The sequence below is a fragment of the Eumetopias jubatus genome, unplaced genomic scaffold, assembly GCF_037043125.1.
Source record: "Eumetopias jubatus isolate StellerSeaLion01/CBP00866 unplaced genomic scaffold, mEumJub1_p1.0 scaffold_16, whole genome shotgun sequence".
Classification (NCBI taxonomy): domain Eukaryota; kingdom Metazoa; phylum Chordata; class Mammalia; order Carnivora; family Otariidae; genus Eumetopias; species Eumetopias jubatus.
In genome coordinates, this window is record NW_028274822.1 from 4,696,313 (window position 1) to 4,716,697 (window position 20,385).

At 40.4% G+C, this 20,385-nt stretch overlaps 1 protein-coding gene across 1 annotated transcript in view; it reads left to right on the plus strand.

The window, feature by feature from the left end:
* The window catches only part of CYB5A (cytochrome b5 type A), a 36,289-nt gene extending 17,974 nt beyond the window's left edge, over window positions 1-18,315 (plus strand). The window contains exons 2-5 of the mRNA XM_028102983.1: window positions 9,901-10,029; window positions 12,075-12,104; window positions 16,187-16,221; window positions 17,934-18,315. Of these exons, the coding sequence (XP_027958784.1) occupies window positions 9,901-10,029; window positions 12,075-12,104; window positions 16,187-16,221; window positions 17,934-18,015 (276 nt within the window). The 3' untranslated portion in view covers window positions 18,016-18,315. The remainder of the gene's footprint in view (window positions 1-9,900; window positions 10,030-12,074; window positions 12,105-16,186; window positions 16,222-17,933) is intronic.
* Window positions 18,316-20,385: the final 2,070 nt, after the last annotated feature.

Here is a 20,385-nt window from a genome sequence, read left to right on the forward strand (position 1 = left end):
ACTGTATTATACTCCTGAAAATATTACACTGTATGCTAACTAACTAGAAATTAAATAAAAACTAAAAAAAAAAAATTTCACAGATCACATTATGGCATAGTAAGGTATAACAGGTCTCTGTAGCTTCATGGTGTTTAACAACAAAAGGATGACTAATAATATAGGCATTTGAAAAATATTGAGCTATTTCTAAAAATGTTTCTATTGCATGTGATAAAAGTGGAAATTCAAATTTAAAAAAAAAAGTACTCTTGAGGAAAAAAAATAAAAAGGAAAAATTCCTTTAAAATAAAAAAGATGATTGCCTTCCTAATGAGAATTTTTTACTTATTGAAAACATCTGTATCAGGAGAGGCATCTAAGTTTATCTTTTTTTATCTTGCCAGTTTTTATAGATCTACTTTTTACTGCATTATTAGCATTACTTATTGTTATTTAGTGTACTACTAAATATGAAATAGAATTTTATTGCAGTTTAAAAAATCCTCTAATTATGCATTTATTCCTTTACTTAGCATTTCTCTTTGGCCTCATTCTAAAAAGCACTTGAAGTCTCGCTTTCATTATGTTGATGTTATTATTCTTGGTCTCTTAACACACAAAAATAATCTAAGACTTTGCCTTCACTGACTGTATGTATTCTGTACCTGGTCCCCTGATATGTTTGCACTGTTGGGCTCTGGTAAAGCACCTTGTAGTTTACTCTGATACTCATTTTTTTTTTTCTGTGTATGGGAAATTGGACTTATTTTCATTTGAAAAGAGTTACATGTTGTATGTGGCATTGTGTGTTGTATGTGGTATCTCTTGCTACTGGTTATTACTGAAGCAGAGAATATCCAGGGGTTAGGGGATGAGGTGTAGGAAGAAGCTGTCCTAGGACTGGCCTTCACCACTTGTGCTGCTGTGACGTCAGCGGAACACGGGAGTCTTGCCATCAGGTTTGGGTCACAGTCTTTTTTGTAATGACCTGGGGTATAAACCATTGAGCTCCTTAGTGTTAAACAGACCAGATGTCTTCTCAGTGAGATTATTTAAACTTTGGTTATAAATGAAGCTTATCATAGGGTTTCTGAGTGGAGGCTGTGAATGTGGGGTTAACCCTGATAACCTTGGTATGCCTCCTGAACAAAGCAATCCCAAGCGTGTTTGAGCTCTACCTCCATTGAGTGTTTTTCAGATTAAAGGAAATTCTTACCAGTAGAAGATATTTGAAAAGAGGGGTGGGTGGGATCATGACTAGGCTGGCTCTGTAGGTGAAAAGTGACAATATGGTCATTGGTTTTAAGTGTGGGGGTTTTTCTTTTTCTTTTTCTTTCTTCTTCTTCCTCTTCTTTTTCTTAAAGTAAACTCTACCCCTAGCATGGGGCTCAAACTCATGCCCTCGAAATCAGGAGTCATATGCTCTGTGGACTGAGCCAGCCAGGTGCCCTGAAGTGTGTGGATTTTTCACAGCACATAACTCATCAGTGTGTACCTCATAATATGAGCATGGCACTACTAATTTAAGATGAAATGAAAATCTGAGCTTGTTTCTAGTTCAGTATTGTCCAAACGACTGTAAATATTGGTTAATTCATATGGATATTTGGTGCCCAGGAAAGAAATATTGATCAAGTTTGTAATATTTTCTTTCTTTTTGAGCTCTTACATTTGTTAGAAAACAGGTAATATACCTATTAGATCATTGAGTACCATACAGACACAGTGAGTGCCATTAATGAGGTGTAGGGGTGACCTCACCTTCTCTGTCAGTTGTTCATTCGGCATCAGAAGGGTTCCATCGTTGCCTGTCCTCTGTCTGGAGTGACTTATTCTTTCCTTGCGTTTTGATACTCATTTAACACTTCTTATTTTCTGCCTTATTGGTATTCCTCTCATTTTTGTATGTATTTTTGAGTCCCTTGACTTTGATAAACCCTCAAATTCACAAGTACAACTGTATTTCTCATGTTAAGTAGAGCATAACTGAAAAGCCTAAGAGACCACTTCAGACCTGTAGTGATTGTAAAAGGACTAAAGCCATAAGGTAATAATTTGTTAAATTAATATAAGTAAACTGCTCTGTGTCATGCCAGTCTTTATTGCATTGTCATTGTATAGGCAAGGATTTCAACAGCCGTACCCTGTGATGCCCTAGGGTTGGTAAAACAAGTCAGGCTTGATCCTACAATCCGCCATAACCACAGAGAAGAGTCATTTGGCCCTCGGCCATCATCAGCTTTTATCTTGGCCTCTCCTTGTTGGATGAAGTTAGTTGACAAAAGCTTTTTTTTTCCAAGGCAGTTTGGTTTGTGCTGATCCCTTGTTCTAGCCATTGGCCCTTATCTGTGAGCCTCCTCACGTTGAGAGGCAGTGCAGTGCACTACCAAAGCTGCGGGGTTGCCTATGTTGTGTGGTCTCTCTCACACACACATATAATAAATATATGTATCTTTCATTGCAAATGAAATGATTTTTCAGTTTTCACCTAGGTTGTCTATATGTCTTGCAAAAGGTTTGTGTAGGGGCACCTGGGTGGCTCAGTCGTTGAGCATCTGCCTTCAGCTCAGGTCACGATGCCAGGGTCCTGGGATCGAGTCCCGCATCGGGCTCCCTGCTGGGCAGGAAGCCTGCTTCTCCCTCTCCCACTCCCCCTGCTTGTGTTCCTGCTCTCACTGTCTCTCTCTGTCAAATAAATAAAAAAATAATAAATCTTAAAAAAAAAGTTTTGTGTTGTCTATAGCTACAGTATCCAGTGTGGTAGCTAATGAGCATACATGGCTGATTTACATTTAAATAAATAAACTATACATTCAATTTCTCACCCCCATTTCAAGTGTTCAGTAGCTGTTTGTGACTAGCGGCAACTATCTTGGACAGTTTAGATATAGAGTATGTCCATCGTTGCAGAAAGTTCTGTTGGGCAGTACTGGTCTGGAACACTCACTGAAGCAGCTTTGTGAGCCACTTGGTTTCCGTGGAAATAGTGTATTTGGTGGAACCATTTGTATCACAATTTGAAGCCATTTCTGAATTCACATCTTACTCCAAACCCCATTTCTGATGTCTGGCAACAAAACCATTGCTTTATTATACTTCTTGATTTTCTCTTCACTTCCATCACCATTATTAACAGGTGACTTTTTTTCAGAGCCATTTGTCACAAAGAAAGCTTTTATCACACATGTCACAGTATTGAAAATAAGTTGAGAATCATTGAACTGTATTGTGTTATGGATGCTGGGCAGTAGCTAAGTGCCTCATTTGCTCCTCTCAGGGAGAGCGATTCAGTTCCATGTTTAGCAGTGTTGCATGTTTAGCACTACGTGTTTAGGACCTATTAGGTCATTCATGATTAGTCAGAACTGTGAGGTTGTATTAGTGAAAGCCAAGGGATTTTTCTCTGTTATTTCTTTAACCTCAGCTTAAGTGCATGATTCTTCAGGATTGAGCCACGCTGATTTTTTTCATGAACTTCTGCGTGTCCCACACAATGTCTTGCTCAGAGTAGACAGTAAATATTTTGATTAAATAAATTAGACAGCAATTAAACATAAAATTATATGGTTTCTGAATGGTAAGAACTGTTACAGTTCAGGGAAAGGAGAGTGGTATGGGCTAGAATAGTTGAAATGAGAAAGTTGTCATCAGCCACATAACTGGTTAGATGTAATGGTTCCAAAGCCAGTGTGCAATGACCTGTGCCTGTCTCCTTTATTTATCCAACAATTACTTATAAATATTTCTTCATATCTGCCATGTGCCAGGCATTGAACTAGATATTGGGGCAGTAGTGATGAGTAGGACAAACAAAAGTTTGTCCTCATGAATCTTATAAACAAATTGATATAAATATAGATAGTAATGAGTGCTATGAAGGCAAACAAAACAGGAAGTGGGTAGAGAACATGGTGTGGGGTGGGCTCTTTAGATGGGGAAATCCTGGAAGGGCTCTGAGTGGCCAACTTGAGTATGAATGAAGGGTAGATGGAATCCCATAAAGGTTGGGAGAGGAACATTCCAAGCAGAGGCAGATGGGAGGGATCTGACATAGAGAACAAGTTTGGCAGGACTGAGGACCTGCCCCAAGACTGGCTAGAACTGAGCAAGGGAGGTTTCACTCTGCCCTCCTATAACGCTGGAAAGACTTTGGCTATTTGCAGGTGTGGGCAGAATCTGTGGGCATGTCTGTTTTCCTTTTCTACTTCCCTTTTACTTCTCCTCAAGTCCACTATGACCAACCACCCTGGATTAGGCTAGCATTAGCCCTTCCCTAGATTGCCTTAATCATCGTCTTAAAGTCCTCATAGTGTGATGATGTGAGGGAGCTAATTGTACAGGGGCAAGAGGAAGCAGACCAGTTAGGAGACCATTGTGGTCGTTTATGTGTGGTGTTGGTAGCTTGGTCTAGGGTGGCTGTGTTGAAAGTGGGGAGAGGTGGTTGGATCCTGAGTATGTTTTGAAGGTAGCCACCTGGATTTGCTGGTGGGTTAGAGTCAGAGGACAGAGGAATAAAGTTTGACTTCTGGTTTTGGACCATAGCAACTGGGTACATGGTGGCACTGTTTCCTGAGAATGGAAATTTCAGAAAGCAGTGCATTTTTTTTTTTTTAAGATTTATTTCTTTATTTTAGAGAAAGAGCATGAGCAGGAGGGCAGAGGGAGAGGAGAGAGAACGTCAGGCATACTCCTCGCCGAGCACGGAGCCCAACATGGGGCTGGATCTCAGGACCTTGAGATCCTGACCTGAGCTGAAATCAAGAGTCAGACGCTCAACTGACTACGCCACCCAGGCGCCCTTGGAAAGCAGTGCATTTTGAGGGAAAGTAAAACATTTGGTTTTGGTTATGTTGTGTTTGGAACACGGAATAGATGTTGCGTAAACACGGGAGGTAGGCTACTGCGGGTGGGAGGACTCGAGCTCAGGGGAAGCCAGGTATTACTCAGCGGCACTCACTAGGGAGCAGTGATTTTCTGGGTCGGAGACCAGGTAAAATCACTGGGAGAGTTAGTGTAGGTAGAGGATGGGAGAATGCCAGGGACCGAGCCCTGGGGTGCTCCCAGGTTGAGACTTGGAGGTGAACAGATTAGAAAGTAGTGGCCAGTGAGGTTGAAGGGAAACCAGGAGGGTCTGCTGTCCCAGCAGCCATGAGAAGCCAGCATTTTAAGAAGAGATCCACTGTGGGCGCCGGGGTGGCTCAGTTGGTTAAGCGACTGCCTTCGGCTCAGGTCATGATCCTGGAGTCCCGGGATCGAGTCCCGCATCGGGCTCCCTGCTCAGCAGGGAGTCTGCTTCTCCCTGTGACCCTCTTCCCTCTCGTGCTCTCTCTCATTCTCTCCCTCTCAAATAAATACACAAAATCTTAAAAAAAAAAATTAAAAAAAAAGATTAGGTTTAAAAAAAAAGATCCACTGTGCCAAGGTTGCTGAGAGCTTTTATGCTGCGATAAGTAGAAAGTCAGATGTAATTTCAGGCCCTGGTAGCCAGCGTTACTGTTGATACCACAGAAATCCACCATGTCTCCCTGAAAGTGTCCTTAGGAGTAGAGTGGGGCTGTGGCAGTTAATGTCTTCTGAATTATGGACTATGCTAATCTTTTATCTTTTCAAATATATTTTCCTGTAGATTACCCTTAACTATGGATGTCAAGAGTAAAAGCTATTGCCATTTTATTGGTATTCCCTGGTTTGTACCTGGAGGTTCTCATATGGTGTCAGAGCAAGGTGTGTTTGGGTAACTTGTGGAATGGAGATATTGCAGAGGCAGACAGATGGAATTATTGGATCACCAGGTACGTGGACACAGTGAGTGTGGGGAGGCCCTGCTGGAACCAGTCTACCCGCCGAACTTGGTCTGCTTCCAGGATTCCCATTCCCAGCAGTTGGCACCATCATCCATTCGATCGGGCAAGCCCCAAACCTGCGTCCTCGTGTTACATCTTGTCTCTCATCCACCCTCTTCGGCCTGTCAAGAAGTCCTTCCTCACTTGCCTTTTGTCCTTCCCTGCCTCATTATCTCCATGGCTGCTACCAGCCTGCCTTAGGCTCTCTCTTGCCTAGATTATCGTAATGGCCTTAGCGAATTGTCTTCCTGGATCCTTTCCTGCCCATTTATCTGTTGTTCACTCTGAAGTCCAGGTTATGTTTTTAAAACTAAATCTGCTTTTGTTACCTTCCCTTCTTAGATCTCTCAATGACTTCTCATCGCTTGCTGGAGAAAGATCAGAATCCCTGAAGGGGCCTAGAGCTCTGTGTGGCCTGCCCTGCCCTCTGAGGCTTGCCCTTTCTCCCTCCCCTGCCCCATGGGACGTTCATCCCTTCTGTCTCTGCCCCTCCTTGACTCTGACTCCTTCCTGCTTAGTATCTCAGCTCAGCGGAGCCACTCCTGAGGCCTTTGTGTTGCAGCCTTCAGGTCACTGTGCTCTTTTGTTTCAGAACATTGGTTTTTACCTGCAGTTAGTTGTGTGGTTACAGATTATTCCGGTGGGATACCTGTTAGTTTGTAAATCCCCCAGGGCAGGAGCTGCTCCGTATGTCTGGCACACCTTGCTGTCTGGCACATGGAGACACTTGGCATGTGTTTGTTGAGTCCATTGACTTTAGGATATAATAACACAAATGGGAAATGAATCTTCCTCTGGAAAAATGGGGGACTTTAGGTTAGGACCGCTCTAGTGGAAATGGCTAGTTTTCCCACAACTGCCCCCAGTTCTCTCCTTCCTGGGTCCTCCTTACTGTCACCCGTGATATTCCGTCCCATTTCTTTTTCTTTGGGCTCCACAGCTGCTGACTGCCACCGCATGGTGGGATGAGTGGGGGCCCTCGTGAGTGCTGCTTTCTGAGGACAGAATTCAGGGCTTGACTCAGACTCTTTAAGAGAGTCTCACCTCTTTTGTTACCTCTGGTCTTGCCTGCCAGGCACTTTGGTCTTTTCCTTAAATCTTTCAGAAAATCTCCAGATAATTTTCATCACCTGTTATTCTACTGCTTTCCTCTTTGAAGCCTTTCCTTTTCTTTGAGTCCCTCTCAAATTCTAGAAGCTGCCCAACAGTTAGTAAGTTAGTAAGTTTTGTCAGAGCTTCTGGGCATAAACCGTAGACATACACCATCTCTGTGAGTAACCAAGATGGCACCAACACCAGTGTCCCCATCTCTTAAGAGTGCTGACAGATAAGGAAGAAAGTTTCCTTCAGGCTGATAATGAGATGTGTGCATATTAAGACTACAGCATGAATCTGCTCTCAAGAGTGAAGAGAGTGACAAGGTGAATCACCAAGTTTCAAACCATCATGATTAGACTTGGTTTACTTCACAAAGTGTGTGTCTCTGTCTCTCCCCACATCATAAATATATTTCAAGGAAAATACCCGATATTACAATAAGCCAGTTCCATATCTTTTGCTGTCTTATGAAGATTTGAGTTATTTTATTCTGGGAAAAAGAAAAAAAACTTTGTTCTTTTGGTGTGGTTTTTTTTTTGTTTGTTTTGCTTTTGTTTGTTTTTTTGTTTTTGTTTTTACTGTTTAAAAAAGTCCCTGGCGTGGGGTAAATGTATTTCAGTGTCAGTTCGTTCATTTTTCTTAAATAGTAGTCAGTGGAACCAGTGGAACCCAAGATGTCTTTCTTTTTTTCCCCTGAAAAAAACTATCTCACAGATATGGTTTAGGCAAAGTCTAAATCATAGCTAGATAGACACATATGTACGTGTAGAGACATACTCTTCTATTTTCCTTGCTTGGTCAGAAATTAAGTTGAAAAGTTGCCCTTTTCTTTCAGGTTAAGGCTATTGTGTTATTCTCTGTGAAGCAGAATGTTTACCTTCTGCATTTTAGCATTTTAAAAATCAAAATTCTCTTTTAAAAACTTAGTTTTATGATGCTCTAGGAAACGCCAATCTGTGTTTTTAACCTTATTTGAAAATTTCCTTTGAAGGTAAGTTGTAACTGCAAACTAATGATTTGCTCTGAGAGATTTGTCTATATTCACATATCCTTAATAGGAACCAAAAGTTAAGGAACTCATGAGTTCAGCCACCCACATGGAAGGAAAACAGTCTGTGAACTTATATAATTGGTGGGTGCTGAGTAAGTTGTCATTTCATATCTCTTGTGTTTTGCTTCTGTACTCAGTCCATGCCCAACAGTAAATAGACTGTTCCAGAATCAACAAATCATGGTTTCCATTGCCACAGCCTTGGAAGTGCATCAGGAAGCTTCAGATTGGCTTTCAGAGTGAGCCATACCCCTGGTGTGGCTTCTCATGTTTGTTTAAAGTGGACTTCTGATATTCTGTGCCCTCAATAGAAGATGTTTAAATAAGTTTGGAAATTCCTGCAGCATGCAGCATTAGGTAGCTGTTTAAAAAGTCATGTTGAGGAAAGATGCTTTATGACATTGGAAAATATTTAATGAAAATGCTAGATAATGTTTATCGGTCATATGTGTCAGACACCTATATTAACACATTTAATCTTAAAAAATTATATGAGATAAATACCGTTATTTTCCTAAGTTCACATAGAAGTAGTAAGTAACCACTAGGCAATACTGTCTCTGTATCATGTATTATAATCTGCTTTTAATCTAACAAAACTATATGCATAAGGCAATGATCTCCATTTTCTTTCAAAAATTATTCACACATGTACATGTGTGTATATCCAGCCCTACTGAGATGGCAAGACCATAGCTGATTTTGGTGATTTTTATGTTCTTTGTGTTTTCCAGTTTTACTATAATGTAGATGGATAACGTTTACAATAGTAGAGAAAAAAACCAAGTAGATTTCTATAGCAGTAGATATATTTAAACAAAGTAGGAGGAGAAATGGATTTCAAAACAGAGTAATTGTCCACCGTTCTCTGTTATGTACCTTTATGTTTTCCATCACTGGGAGAAATTAAGAACAGAGTGCTCTCAGTTATGCAGAGGAGAGTTGTTTTGTGTAGTTACTGGACACGTGTTTACAGGTGATTTGCTCAAGGGCAGGGTAAATTTGATCTAAGGAAATAGTGAGGCTCAATTTAAGAAGGTTTTTCTCCGCCATAAAAATATTTAGGGTGATATAACCAAGCCCTTACTCTCTTTTTACTTGACTGAGAACTCCTTTCCTTGCCTGAGGATGTCTGGACTCCATCTGTATCTGTGCCTGGGCCCCCTTGTCAGCCCCTCCCTGCATTTTGACCATCTGTTTTACTAATTGAAGCAGCTAAGAAGCAGCTAAGAGCACTAAAATACTTCCGTTGCCCAAGGCCTTAACCCCAACCCCCAGGGGAGTGGTGCTCTTTCTTCTTTGCCTGCCTTGTCCCCATCAGTAATCTGTCCATACAGCAGCAGCTTGGGCAAGTCACTGCTGCACCTGCTTGCTTTCTTTTTTCTTCCCACTAGAAAGAGAGTTCTGCTACAGGCAGGGGATGTGCATGTCTGTCCAACAGGCTGTACACTTTCTGTGCTCGGCAGGCAGACAGGGTGCTTTTCAAAGATGAGTTATCACACAATTACCATCTAAGGTGTAGTAGCGAAAGTCCACACCTAGATCAAAGAAGTCAAAGGTCAGGGTATAGGACTCAAGAAAAAATAGATTGGGTAAAGGTCAAGAAGAACAATTTTGAGAGCTTTATGGAAAAGCAAAGAGGACATTCCCAGTGGATTAGAAATATGTGTCTGATGCTTTACAGCCATAAGAATGATCTGGGGAAATGGACATCTTGGCTGTTGGAGAAAGATTCTAAGGAACTTTCAAGAAGGAAGCTAAATACAGAAGAGTATGCTGTTTTCATCCACATATGGATGAGTTGTACTCACGTTGTCAGCTACGACTTCTAGAGTAGCCTATTTGGTTAATGAAACTGGCCACTTCCTTTTGACTCATTTACCTGGAAAAAACATAATTTGTTTTTTGTATCTGTCCTTCAAACAGCATCCTGGTGGGGAAGAAGTGTTAAGGGAACAAGCTGGAGGGGATGCTACTGAAAGTTTTGAGGATGTGGGACACTCTACAGATGCTAGAGAATTGTCCAAAACGTACATCATTGGGGAACTTCATCCAGTAAGTACCTTACTGGGGGCCTTTACTTCTCTTTAAGGCTGTGGGTTGACCTTGCTCAAAATTGCAGACTTGCGTATTATGAAATTGAAGAAGAAGTAAAGCAAAACAACTCCTCCTGATTATATAACACCATTCTTGTCATAAACAAATGGATCAGAAATTTCTTTGCATTTCCCTGGTTGCAGTTTTCACTGGCACTTAGGGTCAGGACCCTCTAACCCAAGGCCAGGGCTGGGGGACTGTGCCTCTCAGACTCTGAAGTGTCACGGAGCAACATATTTTAGAAGGTGGGGGTCATTGACCCAGCATGGTTTCTTTTTTTCTTTTTTCCTTGACTAAAATATTTTAAGAAATATTTCTTAAACTCCCTTCTCCTCTCATAGTTTGAGGATATTTCAATTCTAAAAAAATCATTAAAAAATTTTTAAACCACCTCTGTTAAATGAATAAACTCTGTCTTCTATAAAACCTACACATTCTCCTCACTCTTCTCACTTGACCCCAGATCTTTGAGAACGTCACCTTCGATGCCAATCCCTGGACTGACTTTATGCTCCCTAATTTAGCTTTTATATAACCCAGGGCTGTAGTATGAATTTAGGCCCTTCTGTGGCAGTTTTGAATGACTATATGAAGCTTTGCTAATCTGTCAACCAAAGTTATCTGGAATGTAGCTGAACACTTGGGAAGAGGTGGCAGAGTTCTCCCAACAGATAGAGGCTCCTACACCCTCCATTCAGCTGTTCTTACCTCTAGAGAGCACCTGGGCTTCTCAGCTGGGCCACAGGGTCTCCTCTGTTTCCCAGCTCGTGCTGCTTCACCAGGAGCCAGCCAGAGGGGGTGGGGGCACTATTAGAAGCAGGCTAATGTAGGCATGTGGCCTCAGCCCAAGTACACACTCTGAGAAACCACTGAAAAACAAAAACCCATATGAAAAGTTTTATCATTATGATTACAATAAAAATCATATAATTGCCAAATATACTTGCCGATAATTTTAATGTTGTCATTTATTATAAAATATTTGGTAAATACAAATCAATAGGTGCATCACATAAAATATTGATCAAATAAGCTCCTGTGGACCAATTACCAAGCTAAGAAATTTAACATTGCCAAAGAAAAAAAAAAGTTTTGTTGATTGATATTTCTTGCAATGACCATGAATGAAGGAAAGCTTAAAGGCTCTTTATGGAAGGCCTAAAAATAGGAAATCTGTTTTAGAGCAATTTCCATTGAATAGGGAGGTGGGGTTTTTTTTTGTTGGTTTATTTGGTGGTAGGAGGGGGTACTCTGAAAGAATGAGCTTCACTTACCTGGAGAGTTTATTCACCCACATATTTTCATCTTCATCTTCATACTTCACCAAAGTGAGGTAGTTTTATGGTAACCAGAGAGGCTTTCCCTTAAAATGTTTGATTCTTTCCTTTCCAAACTTGTAGGGGTAGAAGAGATGGGTTTTCAGACTGTGACTACAGCATTTCTGCCTCCTCTGCCTACTGGGATTCCCTGTGGTCACCTTTAGGTAACCCTTAATTTAGACTACCTCAACTGGAGGTTTAAGAAAATTGCAACCCTGCAGTTGGGAGATTGCAGGAATTCACTGAGGATATCACACAAAATTACACACACACACACACACACACACACACACACACACACAGGTGTACAAACATACATACTCATTTCACAGGATAGCGGGGGAATAATCTACTTATGTCTCAGCTGCTCCCTGAATTGAGGATTAAAATCCAAGTCTAATAAATATATATGCACATGAACATATAAATATGATTATCATGGATGATGTTCTAAACTTTGGAACTCTAGATTGAAAATTAATCATTTAATCAGCTATTAATTTTTGCAGTCAAGTCAGATGTATCAAACTTTGTAATTAACAACCTAGATAGATGAACCTAAAGTGCTAGTTACTGAATAGTAATGTTTTCCAAAAAAATCTCAGTAAAAGTGACTGCTTTAGACATGGTACTTTTGTAAATGTTCTTTCATTCTGTAATGTGCCTTTTTTTTTGTAATTGCAGGATGATAGAGCAAAGTTGACCAAGCCTTCGGTAAGTGTGTCATCCCCAGTGTCTCAGTGGCCGTGCCTATCTTCAGTGTATTTCATACCGTCAAACTGGGGGACAGAATGAGCTATTTGAATGAGGCCAGGCCAGCATAGGTCTCTCTAGGTCAGATGAATATGTAACCTGTTGGCTCAGCAAAATATGTTGTGTATAGACCAGCCATTGTGTTTCATTAGGACAGCTTGTGTGTTCTCTCTGTAAGACTCTCCATACATCATTTTTTCATCGTAATTATCAGTAGATACCTCTTGAAGAGCTACTTTTATAAGTAGCACTGTGCTTCTGATTTGACACGAGCCTTATTTTCAGAGAACTTAAAATCTGAGCAGAGGTCTTAATACTTGAACCTTGGAGAACACTACCTATGTCTTCTTCACCTCCCTGTCCCTGGGACATAGTAGGTGTTAAATAAGTATTTGTTGGTTGAATTTAATGTTAATCAAATTAAATTAAAAACTTTTTGATGCATTTTTCCTTAGGAAAGGAAAATATATTCTAGGGGATATTAATTTTATGCCCTGGTTCACTAGCCCTTCTCTCTGAGCTGGTCTTCTCACTTACATTTGAAGGTAAATCCATAGTAAGAATTGATGACAACAGCCAGAGTCCCTGACGAGTAGAAGCAGACAGAACAGTTGTTGGCCTGTAATTAAAGGACCATGGAAGAACGTTTTGCTTAAACCACAGAAAGAATAATTTTTCCATTTTGGTTTCTGTTCTTGCTTTTCTTAGAGCCCAACAGTGAGACTCCACAGGGCTTGTATGAAAGAACTGGTGAACTCATTTGCTCGCTGCTGTTGACAAGACATTCTCTTTAATCTACAGCAAAATCAAAGCAGTAAATCCAATAGAGCGTAAAGGCCATGTTTACCTTCATACCCCAGATGGTACAATATAAGTCTTGATTAATGCTATTTCTTACAAAGCAATTTCATTTATAGTCTCTCCTTCCCCTATTCAAAAAGTTCAGTGTTGGTGATCTGAGTACTTTGGGAAGACAAAAAATGGACTTCAGAATTTGAATTGCCTGTGTAACAGCTGCTGAGTCCTTGCTGTGGGTCATACGACATTAGCACCTATTTTGAGGCTACTTTTGGGGTAACTGAAATCCCGTGATGCATGTAGTTTTTGCTTTTTCTCCATAGTCAGGTCAGGGAAAAAGTATACACTTTTTTCCTGTTAGGTTTTCACTATGTTAATAATCTTGGTGTAAATCATTCAGCTATAGTAAAACAAGAATTTGATAAGGCTCATTACATTAACTTAGATTTAATGTAGGTCCAGTCATATCTCAAACGACGATGCCTACAAACAGAAACTAGGGCTGAGTTGGTAAGCAGGTCTCCTACCATCCTGCTGTATTTCCCAAAGACTCTCTCCTCTTTTAGAACATATATGACTTTGATTAGATGAGCAGAGGTAGGACAAGAACTTGCTGCCTTTCTAGGACATAAGCAAATACAATGAAAAAAAAAATACACGACTGCTTTTTTGGATTTATCTTTCTTATGCTTCTAGTTTGCCAGGAGAGAGTGTCCTTAGGTATTTCTTTTGGTGTATATGTCTCTGTATAACCATCTGTCTATCTCCAGGCTGATAAATGTAAGCTGTGGTCTGATTTTTTTCAATGTTGCCACTGAAAATATCTAGTTGAATTGTGAAATAAGATGCAACAAAGATTATTAGCTTGACCCTGCCCGGAGGAAAACATGGTGTTTAGTTGCCAAGATAAGATATTTGTAGACCTAGAAATGATGCGTTTTTAAACAGATTTGTATCTATTAAATTTGCTTACATGGAGGATATCAGTAGTATCAATACCTTTTTTTGGTTGTGGCTTTCAAATCATTGCTGTTTAAGTGACTTTGTTTGGGTCTCATGATACCCCTGTGGGATCCATAGACCTTCCAGGAAGGTAAAAACAGTGAAGCTCAGACCTTGCCGCAAGCTTTGACCTTGTTCAGGGTCACACTGCAGAACCATGGCTAGCACCCATCTCAGGTTTGGTGGGTGCAGTCTCTTAAGCTTCTTCTGTAGGGTCTGTACTCCAAAGGCAAAAATATCAGTGTCCCTGATATTTTTAGGAAAGCATTCCAATTAAGGAATAGGCTGGAGTAGATAAATGTATAAATGAGATGATTTTGATTTGCAAAAACTTGATGTACTTTGCATGATTTTTATATAGCTTCTCATGTACTGATGGAATTATTAATCTTTCCTATGTGAAATTGAACCCCTCAGGGTCATGGAGTGAACAGGTGGCAGAGCCTGTAATAAAAACCATAGTCTTTTCTGCCTGTTAGTTGTTGACATATTTGTTAGTTACACACAGAAGCCCAACTTAGGCCCCTCAGACCATTGGACAGGCAAGACAGTTTCAGTTTCCTTTTTCATCAGTGTGGTAAGTGGTAATTCAAACTTGCTTTAACTCTCAGGCATCTCTTGGTTAAAAGCCTAACAGATAATAAACACTCAGAAATGTATATAATCTTTTAAAGTACAGCTCTTTAGAAGATCGTTGTTGTTGCCGGCGGTGAGGTACCCTAACAGTTTTAGCATTAACGCTCAGGGCAGTGATGAACGAGGAGGTAGGCCAGCCTAGTGGCCGTAGAGTTGTCAGCATGTTTGGTAAAATGCATGTGCTTGGTATAACAAAATAACAGATCTGTGTCTGAGTTCTGTTTACTCTTCTGGGCTTAACTTTCTATTGTGACAATAATATTTTACTTTCAATGAACTGTTGTGCTCCAGTTTCAGAATTTATTATGTCGTCTAATAGTGTAATAATCCTTTTGCACAGTCCAGTAACTTCTAGTAATCCTTGTTAATTTTATTCATATACGCAAAATTTGAAAAATAATCTTGCAGTAGGTATGAATACTTTTTGTAGTCGCTAAGATTTAACATTGCTTAAAAAGATAATAAGTGTGTGAAGTTTTCTTTTTAAATGACTTATTTTTTTCCCCCCTACTGTGTCAGGAATCTTAAAGGCCATGTTTCCAGGTTTGTGGGTCTCCTAACTGATTTGCTTGCTCTTGCCTAACAGTTTTCTGCCTTCTCCTGGGGTTTCTCTAATGAATGCGCTGCCTTGCTGTGTGCAGCTTTTTGCCTCATTGCGGAGTGTGGATTGTTTTGCTAATGGCTTATCTTGTGCTTTGGGAAAACTGCAGAGATGAACTCTCAGATGAAGCGACCTTACTTATGGCTACCTTCCTTTGAGGCACTAATACTTTCGCTGGTGTGAATTTCTAAAGAATGCTTCTTAGTTTTCAAGCCAGGAAAGTTTATTTTTCCTTAGGCCTTAGTTATTCATCTGTTTGGGGAAGTATGTATTTTTCAAGAGCCAAAATTAGTTCACTTTCATGGTACTGACAGAACTTCTCGTAGAAAGTTCTGGAAGGCAAAATAGGCCAGCTGTGAAAGACCCCAGCACACACACAGGGTGTCCTTATTTGGAGGTTTCTTGGCTGGTGACCCTGTGAGGTCAGTTCCTGAGGCCTCCGCTTTTTAGGGCTGTCTTGTCAGAGTTAGAGAAGGCCAGGAGAGGTGGTGGTCCAGAGTGTGATAATTTAAATGACAGTTTTTATTTTTCTCTTTTTGGTTGACATGTCTTTTAATACAATTTGGGTACACTTTTACTTCACATAAAATTTGAATGAAGTAACTGATTTTATTGAAGGTTTCATTCATGCTTTTAAAGAATTAAACTTTTCTTCCTAAAGGTAGTGGTGGGGTTATGTGTCTGTGTATATGATAATCAGTTTTCAGTTTCTACATTATTCAGATGTGTACTGTGTAGAGGATATTTTGTGTAGCCTATTTTTACATTTTTTTTCAAATTATCTAGGTTATGTCTGCAAGTAATTTAAATACAGATGATTCTTAAAATTTTTTCTTCTAAAAAAATGGTGAAAATACGCATTTTAGTGAAAAGTTTATGGTATTCCGTTTCAATGTGTTTTGAAGAATATACTGAAAACTGTGATCTTATTTTAAAAGAAATTCTTAGTCAATTGAATAAATGTTCAGATGTTCCCTTAAAGTTCACTTTTTCTCTTGTGTTTCAGGAAACTCTCATTACTACTGTTGATTCTAATTCCAGGTACGTGGTAATTTTCTCTTAAGGTAACTGATCAGGCCAGTCAAGTCTGGGTGGGATTAGGGCTCCTCCCCCACCTGAGGGCTCAGGCTCCCACTGTGCCCCCGCTCAGTGGACAGCCCAGGATCATCTCCACTTGGTGCCCAGATGACTCAGGACATCCCCTCCTCAATTGTCAGACAGCTCAGACTCTGGACGCTCTACCCCAGATCTCTCCCTCCAGCTGCATCTACTCTATAGTATGGACAGAACAAGTTGGGTCTCTTTTTCTCCAGGGTAGTCCTGTGGCCTACACGGTCTTACTGCCAAGGCAAATATCCTTTCTTATTCAATATATGGTCTGTTTCTTACACTGTAGTGATTATATCTCCCCAAGTGTTTATATCTAAGTGTTTACATCTCCCTAAGCTCAGTGTTCCTCCAAGTGTAGCATGAATCACTTGTTCTAGGGACTGGATTTCTTTGTCACAGTCCAAGATCCTATTAACATTTGTGGCAGCTCTACCATATTGACTTGCATAATTGGCATATATATATCTCTCTGGTAGAGATATTTGGCCCCAGGCTCAAAACCACACATTTATGCCTATTTTATTTCACCCTGTCAAACGGAACTGCGCCAGTCTGTCGGTGTTCTGGTACATTCCCTGCCTTCAGGCAGTAGTCCTTCACTGTACATTTCATTGACAGGTTAAGTTTCCGTCTAAATGAAAACTGAAAACCCCACCAAGATGAAAGTTACGTTTGTAATCTTTTTTGCAGTTTAAATCTTTGTATTGAACACAATCTTTGTATGGGTTGATGTGTGAAGAGTATTAAAAGATAGAAAGTTTATGACAGAAAATATATGTCTTTATAGGAGTTATCTGGCTTAATTCACATTCTACTTTCTAAGAAACTGTAGGTTCATATCTAAATTGAAGATCATTCTAGCTTTGTCCCTGGTTTGATCTGTAATCTGTCATTTTTAGTTGATCAAAAATTCTATGCACCAGGACTGAAACTGTGTGTAAATTAGGGATTTTTCTGAGTTTACACCTATGGACCACAGATTAAGTACCTTGCTGCAAGCTTTGACCTTGCTATTTCTTAATGTGTTAAATCTACTGTGCATGGCTAAAGATTAGATTTTCAAAACAGAATCACAGAACATAGAGCTGTCGTGCTCGTAGCAACCTTAATAATCCTATGGCTCAAACTCCTTAACTTCACAGTCCAGGAGATGTGCTTTCCTCATGGGTATAGGGCTTGTGGTTGGGTCTCCCAAAATGAGAACCTTGATTTTCTTGTTCTCAGTTTAGTGCTGTTTTAAATTCTTAATGTATGTAAGTAGAATAAAGCCTGTAAGGAATATTTGCTTTTGTGAACTTGTGATACGTAACCCAGAGTTGATGTCCTTAGATAAGTCGCTAGTTGTAGGTAGCATCTGTTGGGGAAGTGATTCATAGCTCTTGGTGTAAGTTAAGAGAAATAGATTTAAGCGGAATGGGGATGGAGGTCATTAATTTTCTTACAAAGCTAGAGCACTTGCTGGTGTACTAGGGCATATGTGGTGCTCATGTTGCTTTTAACAACTCAGAGTTGACGTTTCATCCAGGCAAGTTATAGAGATAATAAAAACATGCCACAGTGATTTTCATGGTAAGTAGAAGGAGCAAAGGTTTTGAGTCCTATGCGCCGAACCTCATGCAAGCATCATTGCCGTTTCTTTCCAGCTGGTGGACCAACTGGGTGATCCCAGCCATCTCAGCAGTGCTGGTGGCTCTGATGTATCACTTCTATACAGCAGAAGATTAAACACATGCTCAGAAGTGGAGGAAAGAAAAGACTGCTTTGGACCAGGGAGAAAGAAGCCAGTGTTAACTGCTTCAACTGACAGATACCTTCACCTGAAAAATAATTTTAATACACCTGTTTCCCTTTTCTCCTACTTTGAACCAAACCAAAAAGAACTCTTCTGTTCTTTCTACTCCCGAACTCTTTGAATTGTGCCTTTTGTTCATCAACTTTTTTTGATGTTCCATCACTACATAATTTACTTATTGTAGGCATGATCTTTTAAAAAATATATCTGGCTTTTAAAATATGCCACTACGATTTCCTGTCTATTTGGTGTATAACTGCCTTTAACATTTAGAATCTGATTATTTAGCAGAGTCATGTAATGTGCTAATTATCCAGACTCGAGTAGTCTGTCTGACGTGAGGTGGGCAGTGTCCCCCCATATCCCTCCTTGTGCCGCTCTCTCTCCTGAACAACCCAGCACTGCCTGCTCCAGCGTGGTTTCCGTTCCTAGGGAATTAAGAAAAGCTCAGAAATGAAAGATTGCTAATTGTTCTACTTGAAATAGATGATAAAAAGAGAAGGTGGCCTATAGGACCTATGAAAAAGACTCTTACCTCTTCCTTGATTAAAAAATGCAGTCAACATAAAAGGAAACCCGTGAACCATGAGAGGACATTTATGTCCCCTCTCACAGACTAAAAATTTACTGAAGAGATTCTGTCATACAGGTTCTAAAGTTTAAAAAAATTCCTCATTCAGAGGCAAAAACTGTTTTATATACTCATTAAGGAAATGTTGATTCTGTACTTCACAAAAACAAAATTTGAAAGAGATTATGGGACATTTGGAGTCTGATTTTTGAAGAAATGTAGCTGGTGGTGATGAGGCCTGAGGAAATCTGTTATGGCTCTGTTCATTTTCTCAGTGGAGTTCCAGTAGACTAATTCTTTCATCTTTATTTTCTGCCCCATGCTTTTTTTCTTAAAGGATGAATTAGATTCTAAGTACTTTGTAGTTACGTATGACTGTGCAAGTTTCCATTGGCAGGCTAACCAACTGATAAGCAATGGAGTTCTTCAGAAATAACTAAAGCACCTTGGAAAGGAATTTTTTAATTACAGAGCATTGTTTAAAAAGAGGCAACAGGCCCCAAATTGAGTCACTTGTGCTATACCCATGTCACCACACCAAGACTTGATACCTAAACTGATGGCAATTTCAGCCTCTCCCAGGAGTGGAATCTTAAGCCAGTCAGTCAGGAATTACCTGGTCAGCACTAGCGAGATAATTCCCGGTGGACATCCTCCCTCAGCCGCTGACCCCTCAGAGGAAGATGACTTTGCCTGAAACAATCAGCTCTGCTCGTCTCTTTCTGCCCATAAACGTCTTCCATTTGGTACAGCTCTTTGGAGCTTCTTTCTATTTGCCAGACAGGATATTGCCCGATTGATGAATTGTTGAATAAAAATAAGATCTTTACATTTTATTCTGAGGAATTTTGGATTTTAACAGATTGGGTGGCAGTGATGGGATCTGAAGGACACTTCTGATGGCTTCGGGGGCCACGAGAAACACAGGCATGGTACCCACAAACTGCATTCTCTGTGTTTCTCGTTGTTTCCGAGGGCCGTGGGTAAGTTCCTCTCGGTTCTGAGCTCTGCTTTTTTTGTGTCAAGCTTCTGACCTAATTGGCTTTCTAACCTCACATTTGATGACAGTCCCTGATTTCATGTTGAGAACTGCTGGTGGTCCAGTCCGCAGTCCCCATCTGATCAGGATCCCGAGCCCTTGGGTAAGTCTCTGATTCCATGCTGCTGCTGGTTCACTCCACAGCTGGCCCTTTGTTTGGGGTCTGCTGGTTTAGTCCTGTCTTCAGTCCCATGCCAGCTGGGGTCGAACTGGGTATGATGTAAGCTGGCCTGCAGCCAGTGTGTTTTGTGTAGTTAAAGGCAGTTGTTAATGGGAATCTTGGAAGCCCAAACCTGCATGATTGGTGGGCATGGGCTGAGCACTTAAAAGCTGTTAGAATGCTTGCCACCCAACTTTATCCGTAAGTTGGTCACAGAGCAGGTTGGATTGACACTAGGTCACCTGCCAACCTCAAGAAAGTCTTCATGTGGTGAGGTACATTGTAGAACACACGGTCCCCAACCCAGCGACACATCCCCTTGGATATTAGCTTGGCTCCAGAAGACCCAAAGCCTTAGCTCCAGGAATTGAGCACACCACCTTTTTGGCACAACTGCTTATTTGTTGTCTAAGAACTGTGGTCCCAGAAGCTGTGGATATTTACAACAATGACAAAGTTTTACTAAATACAGTCTAGAATTACAATGGCCATTATGAGGAACGTTCCCATTAGACAGCATTTTGAAAGCCAGA